This window comes from Meleagris gallopavo, chromosome Z (genome assembly GCF_905368555.1).
Source record: "Meleagris gallopavo chromosome Z, MGAL_WU_HG_1.1, whole genome shotgun sequence".
Classification (NCBI taxonomy): Eukaryota; Metazoa; Chordata; class Aves; order Galliformes; family Phasianidae; genus Meleagris; species Meleagris gallopavo.
Genome location: NC_139435.1, coordinates 18,351,242 through 18,372,892, shown reverse-complemented (window position 1 = coordinate 18,372,892; position 21,651 = coordinate 18,351,242). Strand labels below are relative to the sequence as shown.

Genomic DNA, 21,651 nt, shown 5'->3' with positions numbered 1-21,651 from the left:
CACAAAACTATATGACATTTACTACTAGCAATATAAAATGTTGTGTGTTGATGATAACATACCAGCATTTGTTTAATTTGCTGCTGGCTGTGACGCTCCATAAATTAAAGAATATTCTGGAATCAGCATTTCATACGCTCCCTTCAGCATATAGTTGTATCATCACACCAAAGTTTGTTTATTTTCCTAAAAAATTCTGGTGGTTCAATAGTGGCATTTTCCACTTTTTGAAAAAGTGAAGTGTATCATTTAGTCCAGGAAAACAACTGACCAAATGGTATTTCTCATTAAGAGTATTATAGCATGATCTAAATAATGAATATTGGTTAAGCACAGCAGCATTTAGATGTTAATCTGATCTGATTTGTTTTCACCTACGCCAGTGTAACCCCTAGTGCCATATCTGAAGAGAAGGATCTGGAACAGAATAGAAGACAATTCCTCTGTTTAATATCTGAATAGCTGAGCATCTGTATTATCTCATCAATCACACAATGAAAGTCCACTGTGAAATTTCTGGTCCAACAAAGCAAGTTTATTTTCAGACTGTCACATCTGCACTATTGTTATTAATTATTGATGCTCAGTTCACTTACCAGCTGGGAAATAGCCAGCTACAAAGCAGGTATGTTCTGCTTCTTGCTGTGCATTCATAAAGAGCAATGGGCAGGAACCCAAAAACTACAGGGTAATTCTGGCACATTCTATGTGCTTTTGAGAATGAAAACAGAAGTATGTTAAGGCAGACCTCTCTTCTCACCAGATGTGGATATTAACCATGCATGATCTGTCACGTTTTCTCAACTAAAAAATTCTGATGTTTCAAATTCATCAGGACTCCCACGTTTTTCTGAGTGAAGGAAAATGGCCCAGGGAAGGAGCAGTGAGGATATCCTTACTACTGTGCAGTTCTAAAAAGAGGTTAAATACATCCCTCATACTGCAGCCCTTATTTGTAGGTGTGCAAGCTGCAGAGAAGCTACTGCAGTGATGGCACAGCTACCAGTTTGGCCATCAGATTTGGCCATCAGATTTGCCAGTTGCCAAATCAGATCAGAGGCTGCAGTCCACAGTCCTGCCCTCTGTCCTGCTGCCCTGCAGTTAGATGAATCTAGTTATGACCAGTGGCGGGCCTAATCAACTGCTATGTGAGAAAGGAATGAAAAAAACTAACGGACAAACATTTAAGGTCCTTACACAGTCGGTTAGGTCCAGCAGAAGTCAAAGGTGACTTCATTCTGCTGGTGAATTCCTGAAGCATATCACTGAGATGAGATCCAATGAGGAACTCTACTCAGCCAGCAGCAAATTAGCAGGATTGGGGTGAATGACTGCTACCACACAATCATGGCTATGCTGCCCCATCTCAGATTTGAGTTAGAAGAAAAACATGGAGCAATCTGAGTAAATTCTGTCCAGACAATATTTGCTCCCTTTTCTGATTAGACGCCCCGCTTTCCGCATTAATACAGTTTGATACAGCTCAGCAGAGATAAGCAAACACTCTGATTCTTGGCAGCAGATTAATTTCTAACAAGAAGATGGCACATACATACTGAAGTAGGTTCATGTGGGTGCAGGAACTTCTACAGAAGTTCTTTGTCCCATGGCAAAATGAGTGAAAGGAGAGGCCCGTAGGACCGAGAAGCAAATATGGATAATATCAGTCCCATAAGTATTTTTTTCTCTTTGGTTGAAGAACACATAAATAGAAAAGAATGAAAAATGTCATGAAAACTTAATAGCTGTCTTTTCTGATTAATTTCCACAGGGCATGAAACAACTTTTTTTTTTTTTTTTTTTTTTTTTTTTTTGACAGTACATCTATTGAAAACACTTTCTGATGAAACTTTTAAATCAAAGGTTTACTATTTTCAAAACAAAAATAGTTGGATACAGATTTTGCATACATTTACATACATAATATGCATATTTAAGTTCAGGATTTAGCGGAAAGAAAATGATAAGAAAATTATCTTCATCAAAGCAATGTTGTCCAGGCTACCATGCTGCTTAAGCCTACTATCAGACATGTTATCTCTGTTTTTCATCACCGAGAGCTGTTTTCCAGGCAAACCTAAAATCTTGCATTTGGAAATGCCAAGGACAGGAGAGAATAACATATTACTTTTTTCACCTTTACAAATAAAGATTTTTTATATTACACACTGTTTGTTGGCCCATTGTAAATGTTAAGGATGATCTGCTGAAAACTGTAGGAAACTGAAATTAATGGAAAACAATCAATTTGCAACATTTTCATCACGGATTCCTTCAACTTTTGGAAGAAGCAGTCTCTGTATGTGCTGTTACTCAAAACCTTTACTTTGTAATGTAGTGTAGCTCTTTTTTCTGATGTACTGGAAGATATGCGGCGGCAGACTTTGGAGTGGGTCTGACAAACTGAAAGTGTGTAGGTGGTTTAAGCTGTCACTAGCTTAGCATATGTGATCCAAATTATGTTTAATGACAAGCTTTTGAAGAAAAAATGACATCTTTTCACAGAACTAAGTTTTCCATATGCAATGTATGACATCAGGAATTCAGTGCCAAACAATGCATGGAAAACTGTTAAGCAAACTGATCCGGAATACAGAATATTGTTTAAACATTTTAATGCACATTTACTCCACCAACAATTACATTTTTTATAAATGCTTAGATACTACTATTAGTGGGAAGAAAAGCCTGTTTAAGTAGCTAATTTTCCACTGGTCTTAATTCTTCTTTCAGAAATAAAAAGTTAAAAGCAAAAAAGTAAGATATTTAGTTTATTAAGAACAAAGAATTTTAGTGTTGTCTTGTGTGTAAAAGAGTCCACTTCCAGGAGTGATCATCAAAAGTAAAAAGTTGAAATTTCATGTATTTCTGTTTCCTGTATTTACGTCTGTAAAGAATATGACTCCTCTTAATGCTCATTCATCAATGCAGAAAAAAAGACAAGTGAAAAAATACACCAAATTGATTATTCTGAAATATTCATCCTTAAATTTCATCCTGTTCTTTTCACATGATATTATTATGCAACATTAGTGTCTCATTCTTTATTTTAAATAGGAGTGACTATGCACCAATGCACAACTTCTGGCATTCACTTGGCTGAAAACGACCACAAATAAGCAGGGAATCTACTAATATCTCTTCATCCAACCCCAAATTAATATATGCACTACCAGAGAGTAGTGCTCAGAAACTTCTCCAGCTGGCTGCTGTATGGAGGAGGCTGCTAGCTGCCTGGCAAACTCTCAGTGCTGCACACGGATCACTGTGGACACGCTGCAGCTCATGCTGGATGTAGCCCCATGGGACAGAGCTCCAGGGGCACGCATGGGAACTGGCACATGCAGCTTATGTCAGTGCTTTGCACAGCAGGACTACACAAATGGTGCTGTCAGGTAATACTTTTTGGCAGACAAGGATGGACTTTAACTCTGCCTGAAAGTACTTTCAAGATTTCCTCCCCAGTACACAGAATAATGGATTTTTCTTAACTCATAGAACTAAATTCAATATTGAGAGGTAGAAGAAAAATAGCCTGCCTGTAAATCAAGCACACCTTGTGCATGATTATTAGGCTGAAAGTTGAGAGGTGACAGCAAAAAGAACATATGCCCTTCAGAAGTGCACATAGCAGTACTGACATTAACTTAATGGGCCTAATTTGCTTTGAGGCTTTTTACATTTGTCCATTAACGTGCTAATGTATTTTCCAATTTTATATTTTCTCTTAAAGACAATTCAAAAAATGCCTTCATGTCTCTTATTATAAGAGAGACGTGATAGAACACAGAAAAAATAATAATTCTAGTGCACTCTAGCTATACCTGATAGCTTGTAGTTCATTCAGAATGATAAAAGGAAAGTAAAAGCACTATTTGAATGAACTGGGCTTTTTTTCCACAGTGCTGTCCAGAACAACAACTATTAGTGGCATATCCAGTACATTCAGTTGCCTAATGACATGGTGCAGTGAATATTCATATTTTTAAGCCATAATTCGAATATCGCACTGTGTTGATAGTAGCATAGTTGCTCTTTAAAGCTCAGCTTTTAAGATACTTCAGATGGTACTATGAGCAATCCATCCCAAACCAGGTATCCTTCAGGAAAAAAACATCACAATTTCTGGTAATGGCTTAACTCATAACATTCCATAGCTCAGGATCTACTCTGCTCTTACCTAATTCTATTCTTACCTAATTTCTATTCTACTGTCTTTGCCCAGACCCCACTCCCAATAACCATCTCCATGTGTTATGGGCGCAGATGAATAACACATGATTAGTATTTTATTCTGTTGGCTTTTACTTGAAATTCACTACATCTTCATATTACTTGAGGCAAGTTGGTTAGCATTAAGTTCTGTGACAAGTTCCTATGGAAATATGTAATAAACAAAGCAGAACAGAATTTTTAAATCAGAAATTTCATGCTGTATGCTAAGCCTGTGTCTCCTTCATAAAGAAAGCACAATATACACAGTCTGCCAGCTGATACATTCCTGAAGATGCTGAACTTGAGCATACTCAAGACAGTAAGCTATTTAAATCACACAGAGGGGAGAAACAACAACAACAACAAACAAACAACAACAACAAAAGAAAAACAACAAGAAAGGGAGGAAAGAGAATTATCTTTCATGGAAGACTCTGCACTTCTAAAGAGATGTAATTGTACACATTTCCAAAGGAGACAAAAAAAATATCAATACAAAGCTTTTAGTCTCTTTCAGCCACATGGGTCACCCGAGAATGAATTCCTTGATGTGAGACTTTAGCAGTGCAGTATTCTCAAATTTTGAATTCACACACAAGGAAGCCCTCCATGGCAATGCTTTCAGCAGTCACCAGACAGTGGCAGATATTGCCAAAAACTTTGAGTTGCGACAACCTTTTCATTGCCAGAGTAATGACCCAAAGTGAGTGTACTATGCAAAAACACCCCTATCTAGCCTTTGAACACTACAAAGTGTGAAGTCATTCAGCTGGATTTCAAACTAGGATATAAAGGCCCAGGCTTTTATATTCTGTTTCTAACCTAGCCAGAGACACCACATTAGAAATATTCTGGGTATAAATAACACCTCAGCCTCAAAACTGTCAGTAAGAGGATAGCAAGGTTGTATTTAAAAAGTGGTTTATCTCAGAAAGATTTATTTTCGTTGCACGTCTATGGAACACAACATACTGAGTTGATGGCATTTTAAAAAGCATACATAGACTTCTCATTCTCCTTTACGCCAAAAGGAACCAGATTCATAAATCTATGTTGACTGAGTCACTAAGAGAAAAGGAAGCATAAAAGCCCCCACAGAAATGTAATGATGATAAAGGCTGAGAGCTGTAAATTCTGCAACTGGCAGTATAAAAGAGTAACTGAAGCAAATACTGTGGCATTATAACCTAACTACTACAAGAAACATGACTTGAAGTGGCATAGACTCACTCTTAACATTCACTTTTGTCATATTAAGATTTAACAGAAAAAAGAAGAGAACGTGAAAGAAAATGAGACTAATTACTTGAAACATGTGGGTGCTATCTAAGAGATTTACCTAAAGAGTATGGTTTGGTTGTTCCCTGTTTCTAATGTAGGCTCTAAACCAAGCAGAGAAATGATGCCCTCCAAGTGGTTCCTATTTGTAGGAAAAAGAAATATATATTCCCTAAATCTTTGAATCATTTTAGGGTAGCATCACTAAAATGCAGAAAAGCAGTGTCAAGTATACACCTTGCTCTTGCAGTGCCAGCTGCAAAAAGGCCTCCTCCTAAAGGCGGATCCAGAATCTGGGCAGAGCTCCACAGGAGATCTGCTGAGTCGAAGCATGTTTGCTTTGCTGTTTCTGCTACCAGACAGATTTTCAGCACAGATCCACTCTCACTGATTAAACAGAAGCTGTCTGTCCTTGGGAACTTCTGAAAGTCTGTATCTACAAAGGATAATATTGTTCAGTGCTGTGTCTACTACCATGAGCTAGTAAAACAAATTCAGAGATTGACCTAGTATAGTTTCTTTACCAGCAGTACTGGTATGTCTGGGCTCTCCTGTGAAAAGGTTCACAAAAAGGTTATTGTACTCAAGTTGTGCACCCAACCTGCTACCAGAAGTACAAGCGGGAGAAACCAACTTCCTCTGAGTCACGCCAACATATCTAATAATGATCCTTCATCTCTGAGGCAGACATATTCTCTATCCTCATTTTGCCTGGACCTACAATGTTAGTTTGGAATTTCAATACTGTAAATTATTACATTTTGACTCTTCTCTGTGATGGAAAAGTTTATGCAAGGACAAAGTATCTCTTTAGTCTCGACACATGAACCACTCCAAACATTTCACAAAAAAGAAAGTAAAAAAAACTTTTTAGTAACAAAATTGAAATCCAAATTCCTTCTGAAGTCTAGAATAGAAAAGTATTTTTGCCTCTGTTACATTATTTTTCCCTTTTCATTTTAGTTCTGTCTAAATATTTCAAAATTTAAAATTAAAAATATAGTCAGTTTACTAGCAGAATGCGCTGCAGATATGAAAGCAGGTGACTGATTCTTTTTCAGAAGAACTAGCTGGAAGACTAGCAATACTCTCTAAAATGAATTATAGAAACATTTTAGCCCTTGACATGGATTAAACCTGAATTAGCTCTCGACAGAAAAAAGGAAAAGGGCTATAAGCAATAAATCACGGGGTCCACATGCAGAAAACCTACCTAGAGAGCAACTCAAGATTTCTCAAGTCAAGTGTTTTTGGGTATATATATAAAAATATTTATTTATGTTACAGTTTTTGTTGTTACTATTATTTGTAATCTTTAAGTTCAAATTTTACCTAGTGTATGTAGAATATGAATTTTTCCTGAAGTATCAAATGTTTGAAATTTATTAGACTTTCAACTCCTTTAGCCAGGCTTTGAGACAGAATGATTTCTCAGACCCACAGAACGGTAGACAAATGCTTGCCTGTGGTGCTGCTGCGTTGCATATCTTGGTGCTAATAGGTTTAGACAAAAATACAGACACTGCCTTTTTTGTATGTAAAATTTTAATGGTCAAATTAGGTATAGCATATCTCACAGCTGAGCAAAGTCATGCTGACCTAGGCATGGCATACTTGGAAATATGACAATCCATCTCCTGTTATAAATGAGAGATGTCAACCAGAAGTCAGACTGAAAAAAAAAATGCTTTTCAGTACATTACAACAGCTTTGTATGAAATGCTTTTAGAGAATGATCTCTGCACACATTTTAAACTGGCCTTCTTTATTCAGATGTAAAAGGTACCTTTAGATTTATTGTACTGATTGTAATGTAGTTTCTAGATGAAGCCTTGAACTTGATGGTCTTTGAGCTTGAATTTGACCCATTGTGCACATACATGAAATGCCACCTCTGCCATCAGAGGCAGTTCTATCATGGGGAAAAGCATTTTAAGTTCCAGAGGGGCTTAAAATCTGCTGCTACTTTTTTGCCTCTGTATCTTTCACAAATGCACAGACACACACACACACACATCTGGTCTCCTGCAGCATTGGTAGTTGCGACATTTTTTAAAAATTCTTTCCTATTCAGAAGCAAGCTACAGTTTTAGAGCATGGGCTTATGAAAATCAATTATCAACCCTGAGATGGGGAGAAAAAACAAAGAGGAAGAACAGCAAGGTAGCAACTGGGCTTATGAAATTAAAAATGAAAATAAAAGCAAATCTGTGTCTCATCCTGACAAATGAGGCAGGACTGCCTGTCTGTCATCCCGTTCATCATGCAGATGACTGCTCAGCAGCTCTAGGCATGTAATTATGTAATCCCCTTCCCCAAATTTCTACAGTTCCTGCTGACTATTTGTAAATATTCTAGATAAAAAGTGTGGGAAATTGAACTTTACAAACATAAAAGATCTATAGCTTTTAAAAATATATTTTTTTGTTTCATTTTAAAAGAGGTTTTTGTTTTAACTGTTATGAAGCCTAGCTGTTTTTCACCAGGAGAGAAGAAATTGCAATGATATTAGATCTAGGAGGTTGGAAAACAAACAGGTGGTGAAAAATTAATAATAAGTACTCATCTTTACTGTTGCTAAAAAGAAATTTTTGTATCAGAGGAGACTCAATAATACATGGCATGCCATCTGGTTTGCCCAAAGACCGCGGCAATGAGATTTGCAGATTACAGCTGGCTCCTCACAGCCACTATCACCCAGTTAACCCAGAGCTTGAATGGAAACAGCCTATGAACAAAGGGCAGCGGAGCCTTCCTTTCCGAACTTCAGCTGGCTGGACCAGCAAGCTAGCTGCCCCAATTGCAGGCTCAGTGGTTGAGGGGGGTGTAATCCTTTATCTTGTTTTTTACTAAACTTTCAGAGCAGCACCTTCAAATAAAGCTTTCAGTTGCTTCTGAATAGGTAGGAAATTCTGTCCCAAGCCGTTGAACAGAACAGTACTTGCAACTGTGAGCAGCAAGCCTTCAGCATGATACTACCAGCTGGTACAAAAGACTCAGAACATCTCCTTGTCATAACAAGTTGCAGTGTGCAAATACATCTTCCAATTTGAGCATCATGTAGAGACTCCACTCAGATAAACTCTTTTGTTCAAAAGCTAATCTTCTGGTCTGTACTAACCATGAAAGCTTATACATTCTCTAGGAAATAGAGATGGATCTTTCATAAGAGTAGTTCAGCAGCAGCAAGAAGGGAGACACTGGAGCTGTCCTTCTCTTTGGATGACTGAGTACATCACTAGGTTCAGACTACTTGGGCAACACAAGATCTATTTCTTGTAGGGCAGAATCAAGCTAAGTCTCCTAGTTCTTATCTTCTGAGTGCTGAATGTCCAGACTCAGCATACATGGATCAAGAAAATCTCCATGTGTGGAGATGAAATGTGCTCCATGGGTTTAGTGGCTTTTTCTGCCATAACAGGTTAAAAAGCTTGACAGAGAGAAAAAAATTTACTAGGTAGCTTGTGGCTGGGCAACGATACTCACTACAAATAGCCATCACAACATCACTGCCTTTTGCTTCAAGTGTAAAACATGTTAGTGACCTTGTCTGTTGTGAAAAAAGTACACAATAGTACATATCTAAACCAAAGATGCTAAAAAGAAACGTGCTGAACAAATCACACAAACTCTGAACAAAATCTTCCCTCAAACACAATTCTCCCATGAGGACAGAATGCAAGAGAACACAGAGAGCGCACAAGACAAATGCTATATATATCACCCAGAATATTGCTAGAAGGCTCTTAGGTATGAAAATATCCCTTGAAAGATAAGATGACACAGCTGAGACTAATTCTAGCTTTCTTTTTGAATCAGCTGTTCTTTAAAAACATTACATTTTTTTGGATCCTCATTTGTTCTTGTCGGTTAGAATGACACATTTTTATGGAAACATCTTGGTGCTTACAAAATATATGGTAATACCCATTTTAAGTTCTATAACTCTGATGAAAGTTTTTTCCATATTTTTTACACTTGAGCCAGATGAATAAGACATCTAACCCATTAAGGTTAAAAGCAACATAAAAATATTGACAACCCCACTCAGCATCCCATTTCTTTCACTGAGCTACAGTAATGCTTTCTGGTAAGTTAGACACTACTCATTAAGTTGCTCATTTTAGTGGAATAATCCACATTAACTGACATCACAATGGTTGCTATAAGTCATATGCAAAGCAGTTTAAAGTATTCATTGTCTTTCCACAAAATCAAAAATCCTGCCTTTGGGCATAGGCAATGTATCGGAAAATAAATTTTCCAAGATAAAGTACACTATCACAACAGTTTAGTGATATCAAACATTACCTCTGATAGCTAATATGAATTTCAAGTTTTACTTACCAATCTTGCACAGCATTGAAGGATTCTTCATTTGTGATGTCATACATTAAAATGAAACCCATTGCACCCCGATAGTAAGCCGTGGTAATTGTTCTGTATCTCTCCTGACCTGCTGTGTCCTGAAACAGTAACAAAAAAACCTTTTACATATTGTAGATAAACTGACAAATCTTTTTTTTTTTTTTTCTTTTATAATTAGGAAGAAAATTAGCAGTGGTCATTGCACAACTCTGCAATCCTATTCATAAAATTAATTGAAAGGAGAGAAGAATGAGAATAACAATAAAAAGGACTATTCTGCTTTGGATCATAATAAGAGGAACATGTCCATTCTGCCACACAAGGAGAGTGGTGAAAAGCATAAAGAATGCTTTATAACAGAAGCATTCATTGCTTCATATTGTGCAATGTATTTTGGATGAGAATCTTTTCTCCTGCTCCTGCCTGAGAGCTTCCCATTTTGATAGAGGGGAAAGATAAGGTCTGAAGAAACAGTTGGGGCAAATCAGCATCCCTAAGACTTTCACCATAAGATCAGTATTAGGTATTAGTATTACAAGTATCAGGTTCTTGAAGTCTGTGGATGTACTGTCTAAAAGTCAATGTTTAACTGTTCTGTTCGTATGATTTTAAACCACTGGAGTTCATGCCAACTTTAGCACAAACAGAAATTTGTGCTGACAAAATATAGGGCTGAGATATTGTCCTTGGAAAATAAGAATGATCTCTGGCAAACAAAAGATGGCAAGAAGTCCCTTACTACAGACCAGTTTTCTTCCTCATTCTCTGTATTTCTGTAAAGTAGGGAATGAAAGTTTTCCTTTTTCCTACTCTTTGCTTTACTTATTTCCATTAAAAAAAATCTTCACATCAGGGAGCATTTGTTACTACATTTACATGCAGTGTCTACCATAGCTACCTGTACCGAGTCTGTACTGAGACTGTGAGACAAAAGCAATAGCTAAATTACAGGAAGAGCATAACTATATCCTGTTCCAACAAACCTATTTAATGTTTTTATCTGTGAACATTGGAAGCTTTAGATGAACCACGCATAACATTTCAGTGCAATCCTCTAACTCTTTAATGGATCAGCTGGATATCTTTTTTTTTTCAACAGACTTTGAATCATAATTCCATTATTTCAGATATTTTGGGTAGATAAGAACCAGTTTACAATATTAACAAATTTATTTGTGTTCCTGCTGAAAAAGATAAATAACTTGAGGTAAACAATGTTTTATTTGGATTGTTTTCTGAAAGGGTTTCTTGTGTTAGTTGCACTGCCTTATGGAAAGGAGAAAAATAATCAGGCATTCTTTATGCATATGTCATGCATTCTGTAATCCAACAAAGTAAAAAAGGAGATTCTACATATATCAGAAACCACTTATTGAATAACAAATATAATAAGACAGTTGCTGAGACCAAACAAGGATATGTCTAAAATACATGTATTCAGTACATCCTGGTTTATGGTTGCTATTGCCTTGATGTAGTTTCAGCGCTCCAAGGCTAAAAGAGACGTTAGACATTAAGAGGCCACGTAGCTCTGTCTGTGTGGGAAGCACTAGACAGGCTTAAACTTCTCCTGCTTGTATTCTGAGCAGGCTGACACTTTTTCCACGTGTAGTCCAGAGGCAAGATAGCTGTTCTAACTGCCACAAATTTTCTGGTGTTACTCCTGATTGTAAAGGTATTAAGACTCTTCCAGCAAGCCTGTGTACATTCTCACAAACAGATGTCAGTTCTCTCTCAGTAGGTAAATAAGAGGAAAATTACCATTGAAATTTCAAGTTAAAAACATTATTAACAGGAAAAAATGCAACCTTTCATTATAAAAAAACTTTTTATTTCTTATACAGAGTAAGTTTCACTCTCATGTTTCACTGGCTTCATTTATTTGATTTGATACTAAGAAAAAGAACTGGGAGGGATGGACTGTAGCATGTAAACATGCTACAGACTTACTGTACAGAACAGATGCAATTTCCAAACAAGTTTTGTCAGTGTCTGTCTGCTTGCTTGTCTGTCAGTGGCGTGTTTGTTTGGAAGTATGATGCTGTGACAAGCAGAAGCCTACTGTTGCTGAAGCAAATCTTATTTTGCTGTGGGTGATATCTACTGAAACCTGTCTGCAAATAAGTGCAAACAGTCCTCGCAACTGAACCAGAAGGCACTGAGGCTTCTTAGCTTAAGACATTAGCCACTTTGCAGACAGTCTTAAAGGGAGTCAGTATGGACCTAGGTATTCTAATTTCAGAGAATAAAAATGAGTGTAAAGGAAGACAAACAAAGATAAAAGTTCTTAAATACTTCACACAAATGGAAGGATCTGCAGATGAGGATCCAAACACAGAGAGAGTGGACCAAGGCATTGGGTTTGACTTGGTCAAAGGAAGGAAGCAGATATTTGAGTTTTGTTCTCTACACAGCAGGCATCTAATATATGCCTGCAGCTAATGTGACAACAACAACAACAAAATTCATAAATGGTATTTCAGCATATGGCATAGATGGATGACAAGGCAGAGTATATTCAGTTCATATGTTGATAATCACATTCATGTTAGTGTTATTACCAATGAACTTGCTATAAGAAAACAAAGTTTTCATTGGTCTGATGTACAGATTATGTGCAGGAGTGTTTATGGATCTGTGAGAAATGAAATTAATACCAGAAATCAGTTTCGTCAATGCTTACCAAACTAAACAAAATAAGCCTGAGAAAGAATAAAATTTGGCCTATTGATGAATGGCATTTTAACCAAGGCAGTTCATTTTCACCTTTGATGGGCAGAAAACAAGACACATGGATCATCCTAAGGGCTCTTTCATTCATGGGAATAAAGTCTGATAAGGACAATTGACTGCTCATTAAAGAAGTAGAGTAGAAAAACCAAAGGGGATGAGTGACAGTGAGGGAATGCTCTATGAAAAGTTCTATGCGTGGAAGACAAAAAGGGGTATTTTATGAATCTTAAAAACGAAACATAACAAAACATCTTGCAATAGCTGCAATGTGTGTCTTCAAATATAGAGTTTTTATTGTAAAATTGTTTCAAATATATTCCTGCAAATTCATTAGCTTCTAGTGTGTTAGGTGACATCAGCTTGTCCCTTGATGTTGTCACTCCATTTCAGAAGGCCATAAGATTGGTCAGACATGATCCACCCTTGGTGATGCCATGTTGGCTGTCTCATGTCATCTGTCTTGCATGTGCTTTAACATCTTTCAACAGGATCCATTGCATGATCTTCCCAGGCACAGAGGTCCCTGGCTTGTAGTTCCCTGGGCCTTCCTTTCTACCCTTAAAACTGGGAGTGAAGTTACCTTTTCCAGTAACAAGGAACTTCGTCTAACAGCCATAACTTTTTGAATATGCTGAAGAATGCTTTGGCAACTACACCAGCTATTTTCTTCAGAACTCTGACATGCATGCCATAAGGCTCTATAGACTTGTACATGGTGGCTTGTTGAGTACCTTAGCCTTCTCCACATCTGTTGAAGCCAGTTCTCTTTTCTCTTTTACCACGAGATAAAAGAGAAACACTCTGCTTGTCTCTTCTGATCAGTGTACCTACAAAATCCCTTCTTGTTTTTCATACTCCTCACCAGACTCAGTTCCATCCGCACCTTGGCTTTCCAGGTCCCATTTCTGCATGTCTGGACAGTATTCCTGTATTCTTCTCAGGCCACCCATCTCTACATCCACTGTCTGTGCATTTCTTTCTCTTCCCTCATTTAGAACAGCAGATCTTAGTGTGGCCATGCTGGTTTTCTTCCTCTCCTGCTTGATTTCATACACTGGAGAATGGAGAGCTATTGTGCTTTCATAACGGTCCTTAAAGCACTGCCAGATCTGCTCCACTCCTTGGTCCCTCAGGACAACTTTCCAGGGGATATCATCCAAAGATTCCTTAAACAGACACAAGTTTATTCTCCTCTTAAACGAGCTCAAATGTGTTGGCGAGCACCAGGTCTGACAAAGCTTCACCTCCTGTTCATTTGCCTAACGCCAAGAAGTTGTCCTCAACAGACTACAGGAATCTCCTAGATTGTTTATAATCTGCCCAGTTGCTTTCACAGCAGACATCTGGGTGGCTGAAATCCCCCATCAGGATCAGAGCCTGTGAGTACAACACCTCTTATAGCTGAAACAAGAAGGTGCATCCACAGGCTCTCTTTGATCAGGTGGCCTGTAGTAGACCCTGACCACCAGATGTTCTATGTTGGTCTGGTCCTTAATTTTTTACCTACAAGATTTCAACATGATCATGGCTGTTTCTCGAAGGCAGCTTTTCACAATCTCTATGTTTGTTAACAAGGCATCAACCTCTACTAAAATAACCAGCTGACAGCCAAGGTAATCAGCAAATTCTTCCATAAGTAAAGATACTGACTAAGGCATATATATCTGTAGGCAGCAAAAGAGGAATGGTGGAGGTACAGACTGTGGAAAAAATACCTGTTTCTGGCTCACGGTGAAGATACCAATTCGGTACATATTTGGCTACCTGTCTTTTCCCATCTGGAGCAAGATAATTCTAGATTATCTTGGCTGTTCATTGGAATTGAAACTGTAAATCTGACAATACGCATACATCAGTCATTTTTACAGTAACTTCATTAACAAGGTTTTTGTCAAGTGTTTCTTCCTTGAAGCTAGTCTTGAATAATTGGTAAATTTCCTACAGATTCTCATTATTACTATTTAACTGCCATAATGTTGGAAGCTTTAAAGTATGGAAAATGCACTGGCTGCTGACAGCAACGGTTGCAGGAGTGGAGAGCTATAATGTAATACTCATCTGAGTAAGCAGAAATACGTAGAGACAGCAGTCTAGCTGGCATAGAAGAAATAACCTGTCCTGCACATAAAGATAAGCATTTATGGGGCTAGAAAGTATCAAAACACAAAACACAGAAATCCTGGTTCTTATAAATATTTTGAAAATAATGACCATTTAGGCTTCCAATATAGAGTTAGCTGAACTAATTTAGCAGAAGTAAATCCCCCTTACTGTCAAGGCCTGCTAAGGCAGATGTCATCCAGAATGTCTGCCACGTTAGAACATATACTTCAATTATACCAATGATTTTGAGCAATGCATTAAATCTGTCCCTTTCTGAATTAATTTGCTGAGTGTGTGCACTCCCTATCCCTTGCCTAATACTGCATCACTGACATGAAGAATACTTTATGTAAATAACTTCTTAGTGGAGAACTTGTTATTAATGCAGACAGTTTTGAAGGTGAAAGAAAACAGCATTTGGCAGCAGAACTTTTAATGAGTTTGTCATTATGGAATTCAGTCTGGAAAATACAAACATTTCACAGCACACTCAAGTGACTCTATGCCTCTGTATTTCTGCACTGTATGCAAAACATACAAATGTCATTTTACATTACTTTCCCCACATTTTAAGTTTTACATACACTGGGGCAATCCCAGGTATTTATACAAACTTGGGGGTCCTGGTGGACAAGAAGATGGACATGAGCCAGCAGTGTGTGCTTGAAGCCTGGAAGGCCAACTGTGTCCTGGGCTGCATTAAAAAAGGGGTGGCCAGCAGGGAGAGGGAAGTGATTGTCCCTCTCTGCTTGGCTCTTGTGAGGCCCCATCTGCAATACTGCGTCCAGGCCTGGGGCCTCCAGTACAGGAAGGATGTGGAGCTCTTGGAGTGGATCCAGAGGAGGGCCACTAAGATGATCAGAGGGCTGGAGCACTTCTCCTATGAGGAAAGATTGAGGGAACTGGGCTTGTTTAGCTTGGAGAAGAGAAGGCTCTGAGGAAATCTCATTGTGGCCTTCCGGTACTTTTAGGGACCATATAAACAGAAGGGAGTATGGCTGTTTAAAAGGGTGGATACTGATAGGACAAGGGGGAATGGTTTTAAACTGAGACAGAAGAGTTTTGGGTTAGATATTAGGAGGAAGTTTTTCACACAGAGCGTGGTGACACACTGGAACTGGTTGCCCAAGGAGATTGTGGATGCCCCATCCCTGGAGGCATTCAAGGCCAGGCTGGCTGTGGCTCTGGGCAGCCTGGTCTGGTGGTTGGCGACCCTGCACATAGCAGGGGGTTGAAACTAGATGATCTTTGAGGTCCTTTTCAACCCAAGCCATTCTATGATTCTATGATTGTGCCAGAAAATTGGCAATACTGGAAGATCTCTTTGACAGCATCTATATCTCTGGTGCACATCATTTGAAGAGAGGCAAACAGAAAGATAAAATTAGAAATGTGAATTGGGTGAATTCTCACTTTACAGGTCAATATTTTCTGTGAACTTAAACAAAATTGGCAGAACGATCAAGAACGGTTTTATGAGTTTCATGTTTCTTTCCTGCCGTTGCTTCCCAATGGTTCTTTATACATTCCATCAAAGAGACTGCATGTTTCCTTCTTTTCTTATGTTTTTATATGGAAGGACTTGAGGCAGTAAGTGAATGAAAATCTGAACTGACTCTTTTCTGAGCAGCTTAAAAGACACATCTCTGATCTTTCCTCAGGGATCTCTGTGATCTCAATGAATAAAGTATAAAAAGGGAAATATGACAAACACAAAATCAGTATGTACACTTTTCAGAGAGGGAGAGCCTCTGCAAAAATCATCTTCCTCTGGGTATGGACAGATGCAAATCCATCCAAAGCCTACTTCCAGCCAGCCAGGAAGAGTAGCTGAAGGTCTACAGCAGAAGTAACTGAGCAGGGCACAAAGAATGAGAAAAGAGAGAAGCATTGCAGCAAAATGAGCGACTGTTCTGGGTGCATCACATCTCTGGAAGCAATGCTTCCAACAGAAATCATTGGGCCCAGAGAAGGAAACATATGAACACTTACTGATAGGAATGGAGAACATTTCAAACCTGTTTCTTTAGCTAAGGTATGCAAAGAAAATACACCACTGTGTACAGCCAGTTCAAATCTTGATTGTGGACCTATCTCCTCTCAGCAGTTCCTTCCAGACTTCTAATGGTTTTGGTTTCCCTGGAATTCTGCTCTTCATATAAATACATGTGTGTGTTCGTATCTATATAGATACATAAACATTAAAAAAAAAAAACAACATATTTGGAACTTAAAAAGCTAGCTAAGCTAGCTACTCAGCCTGCCTGTACATGTAATCTAGTAGTTAGCATACACTAATATGTATGTAGTATGATAACTATATGCTAGTCCCTATAACTCACCCTGAAATCAGAGTTGGCAGGTCATTTGTCATATCGAAAGGCTGTAAGCATGGCAGGGCCAGCTGGAAATAGCTGGGTCCAGAGCTGAGGAGAGAGGCAATATTCCAAATGTACACAGCAAAATGGCTCCAGGAGGTTTGTTCTGGTGGTGAAAGGTGTGGCAGAGCTTCTAGAGGAACAGTTTAGTTCCCAGAAAACCCAAGCCACAGTTGTAAGAACTTTGTTAGATTTGCGTTCTCTCACAACATCCCTGCAGCTGGTAACTGTGCCTGAAGTTCCTATCTGTTCAGATTTCCTATTTTCCTTCTTTCCTGTTCTTCACTGTATTTTTTTTCCTTTATTTTTTTATTTTTCCTACAGAAAACTTTTATTCCCTGCAGTCCAGATACCACCCCTTCCTAAAATACACAGCTTACAAAAGTCATTGAACCACTGCCTCCTTCCTAGCTCAGCACAGCTGCTATTTGTTCTGGAGTCACGTTTTGAGCCTCCCTGCCATATTAGTAGCAGCATGCCTCTGACTTTCCTTGCCACAGTGAAATCAGTGAGTCCCGGCACTTTCTTCAAAAATAAAAGAGGTTAATTTGATTCAATTACCACTTTGTTCTTTAAACAAGCTTCATGTTACAGCCTGGAAAGTATTTTTCTTTCTAGAAATGCCCAGATTTTAATTTTGGACTATATTTTCTTCTATTTTAAGGAGATAGTTGCAGAACCAAACTTTAAATTCAGCTCCAAAAATATGGTGGAAATCAAGAATTTACAAAATAGTCTAATTTGCAATTCATGTAGTAATGCAAGTATTTTTTTTTCTGAATAAAATTAAAGGGCAATTAATATTATTAGTCTAGCCTGTATCTAGGGAAAAATTGGTTGAATACTTTCATATTTCTAGCATTACATTTAATTACTTGTAAATCAGGCTATAGAAATTTCTTTGTAGTTTAAAAAAAAAAATAAAAATCAAGACCACAGAGAACCATGCCGAAAAAATTGTTATATACAAACAAGATCAGCAAAGCTTTGATAAGAATCTTTGTTCTAATAGGCAATGCCTGATTTCTCATCATTTTTGAAAGGTATTTGCCTTTCATTTAGCAGTAAAGGTAAAAAACAGTGGGCTACAATATACATTCAGAAACTAAGCTGGCTGTTAAGACACAAACAGGCAGCATCACCTACTTATATTGGAATGACACTACCTTCTGCCTCTTCAAACTTTTATACTTTGATTAGATACTTATGCATCTTTGGATTAATTACTTCTCTCTAGAACTTGCTATTCACAAAATATGAGCAAGAAGCTTTCAGATTACTCTCTCCTTTATCATTATTGTCCTATTCTGAACCTTGAAGACAGTTTCCTCTATTAGTATTCATTACTCATAGTTAATCAACTTGTCCTTATTAATCAGGATGAGGGTGAACTCCATGGATACAGAGAAGTTTGGCCAGCCATTTTGATCATAGCTCTATGTCAGCAGCTCATTGCACTGCACAGATTTGCACAACACCATCATCACGTTACAAGATTATGCAAATCCTTGTCCACTGATTAGCTAACGGTACTTCAGCTATTAAGAGCTATAAACATAATTCTATCCTCATGAAGCTTAGCAGATTTTTGTTCCGGCAGTTTTTTTTAGGAGCAGAGTTTTGTAACTCTTTCAGATAAAAGTCTGAATTAGGTTCAAAGGACATTCTTAAGCCACAAACCAAGCACACTTGTCAGAAACTGTCTCTTCACCTCTGTTTTTCCCTGTGATAAACTCACATGTTTAAGTTGTGCAGGAATGTTCTTATTAAATATTAATGACCTTTTAAACTTTCCCAAGAGTAGAAGAATGATTTTCTGTGCAGAATATTAGGTTCACAAAATACATTTAAATGGTCAGCAGAATTAATATCAACTGAAGCTTTTCACACAAAATTGTTTTAAATTTCAGTTAAAAACAACAACAACAACAACAACAACAACAAGAATTTTTGTATCTCAAAACAAGTCACATTCTACCCATTTGCAAAAGACTGCAAATGTGCTATTTCTGGAAAAGTTCAGGCGTGGTTCAAATTCAGTCCCATTGAAATATTTTTTAAATTTTTCTTGTGTAGTGAACTCTCTAGGTGACTCCTATATCATCTCTTTCTATGGCTGTATCAGGATGCTGAGATATAAAAGGAGCATCAGTCACTTTCAGAGAATCATTTTCTTTTAGGACAGACATCAAAGTTACCTGAAGAATTTCTGGTAAGTCTTTATATAATGTATTAGGAAGATACTTTGAGATTTTAAGGCTTAGATGAAAAAAGAGCTGTGTTTACAGGACAGCCTTCATCAAGTTCTCCTTTTTCCCTTCAATTTTAACTGCTTTGCACTCCAAAAATTTGTCACCACCAAACTAGCTTAATATGTGGTTCGGAGTTAGATTGTTGAGTTTCCCGTCAACAAAGCATTTCCTGCTTTCACTTTTTCTCTTTCTTTTCTTTCCTTCTTGGTTCAGATATTTGTGATTAGTAATTTACTTCTGCAATGATAAGTATTACACAGCATGGTCAGCTAGCCAGAATCATTCATGTCATGTGCCAGGTGAGTTCTTCTGGTGTCATTCAGCTGAACCTGTACAAAGCAGTTCTGTGTTAAAGGGAAGGATAGATAAAGACAGGTGGCACAGGACAGATGATGTCAGCCATCAGGAACTGAAAGGGTTTTTTATAGCATGGGAGTCCACCACTCTGTCCAGACAGCTTTTGAAACAAAGGTGATACATGGAAGACTAAGAAACTGTCCCTAAACCTTTTATATTTTCAGTATCTTCTTTAGCTCTTTCAAAGTGTATCTTAAATTATCAACTCTTACAGGACTCCAGAAAATCTGTTATTGCCTGCCTTGAAATTAATTCACATTAGTTGTGAGAAAATTAACACAAAGATATCAGTCACTAATATGCTGCTAGTATTATCAATCCCTATGTAGGATTTGTCTATTAATTTGAGGAATCTTTAAATTGCATTGAAGTCGCAAAGAAAGATAAGCATCATCAAAGCAGGATGTACTTCTTAGATAAACCAGAAGGACTGTGAGAATCTCTTCAACAAAAAAAGAAGGTTAAAGATGCAAAGTGGAAATAAGAATGTAACCTACTGTATGATTTGGTATGGTGGGTTTTGTCTGTCCTTGTATTTGAGAAAAGAAATATAATTCAGAACAGCACAGGTCACTCTGACAAAGAAACACTTATTTACCCTGAAAACATCTTAGGAGCTGACATAATGTAACATGCGTCAGCCAACCATGAACTTTATGTTGTTCCAGTATAAAACAGTAAATTACTAAAGAGAGAGCTGTAAGTAGATGTTAAAAATGTCATGGAGAGTTCTGGCATAAAGTGGAATAATTGCAGTAGATTTCAGCTAAATTGCTTTGTAATTTGGCCCCTACTCTCTTTTCTTTTTTAGCTCAAACTGGTTGAGAGTTATGTGTTTAGCATATGTATAATCATATTTAGCAATTCTAATGAACTCTTTGCAATTTTATGCTCAAACATTTAAGAGGAACAGTCTCACCAGAAAGCATAATTACCACCTTACCTTATTTTGTATTTTTTCTAACTAGAAATTTAATCTTTTTACATAACCACATCTATTTCAGAGTCCTGATGACAATAGACAATGATACTGTAGCTGTATCCATCTCAGCATTATGGCTATTGCTGTTGTATAGAAAGGGAATTCAGAGCATTGTATTTCTGTTTCTCTTTCAGAAATGGTCAAAATCAGTCCCATTCTGAAACAATTAGGACATTTTCTACAGATTAAAAGTTGTTTCCTTGATCAGTGCAAAGCTATTTTATGGGTTTGAACAGTTATTCTGCCTTTGTAAAAAAAAATTAAGTACTATCACACATATCAAAAAAGCTATATAACTTTTGTTAGTAAAGATTTGGCCCTATGTGCAAACACCTCTGACAAAAGTCTCCTTTGACAAGAGTGGTCAACAAGATGGATTCCGATTTTAACAAGATATAAACATGTAAAGATACTAAAGATGTTTATGGGGAGATATTTGATGCACTATATTTTTAAATGCCTAAACAATTACTCTACTTGCCTTAAATATATGGGAATTTACTTTCTAAGTACTTGAAGACAACACAACTTTAGCACACTTGTCAACTGCCAAATAAATTGCAGTAAATTTTTCTGTGCAAAGTATAAAATTTATGAGAAAAAAAAAATTGACATGTAAGTAGGTAAAAGTGTGCAAATTCACATGCCTTAGCAAGCTAAAGGACAGGAAGTGTTTAGAGTATATTTATGTGGAAATACACTTAACTGCTTTTTAGCCATTTCCCTAAGCATCTATTACTGGCAACCAGCGCAGAAAAACTGGTGGACTAGCTAAACCACTGGTCTGATGCAATACAGTCATCCTTACAATCTTACAAAACATTAAAGAAGCCTGAAAACTAGAATTTAGTATCAACTTTTGTCAAAATATTTCCAGAAAAAATATTTCTAGAAAATCTGACATGCTTTTTTTTTCAAAGTAGAATAAACAACGTTGGTATCAATAACATTTTAAAGAAAGATATGTTCATTCAAAGTTTCTTAG

General features: G+C 37.4%; 1 protein-coding gene across 1 annotated transcript in view; it reads right to left on the bottom strand.

Moving 5' to 3' along the window:
• The window catches only part of RAB3C (RAB3C, member RAS oncogene family), a 136,969-nt gene that overhangs the window by 61,023 nt on the left and 54,295 nt on the right, over positions 1-21,651 (bottom strand). Inside the window, exon 3 of the mRNA XM_085213604.1 lies at positions 9,841-9,959. Within this exon, the coding sequence (XP_085069730.1) occupies positions 9,841-9,959 (119 nt within the window). The remainder of the gene's footprint in view (positions 1-9,840; positions 9,960-21,651) is intronic.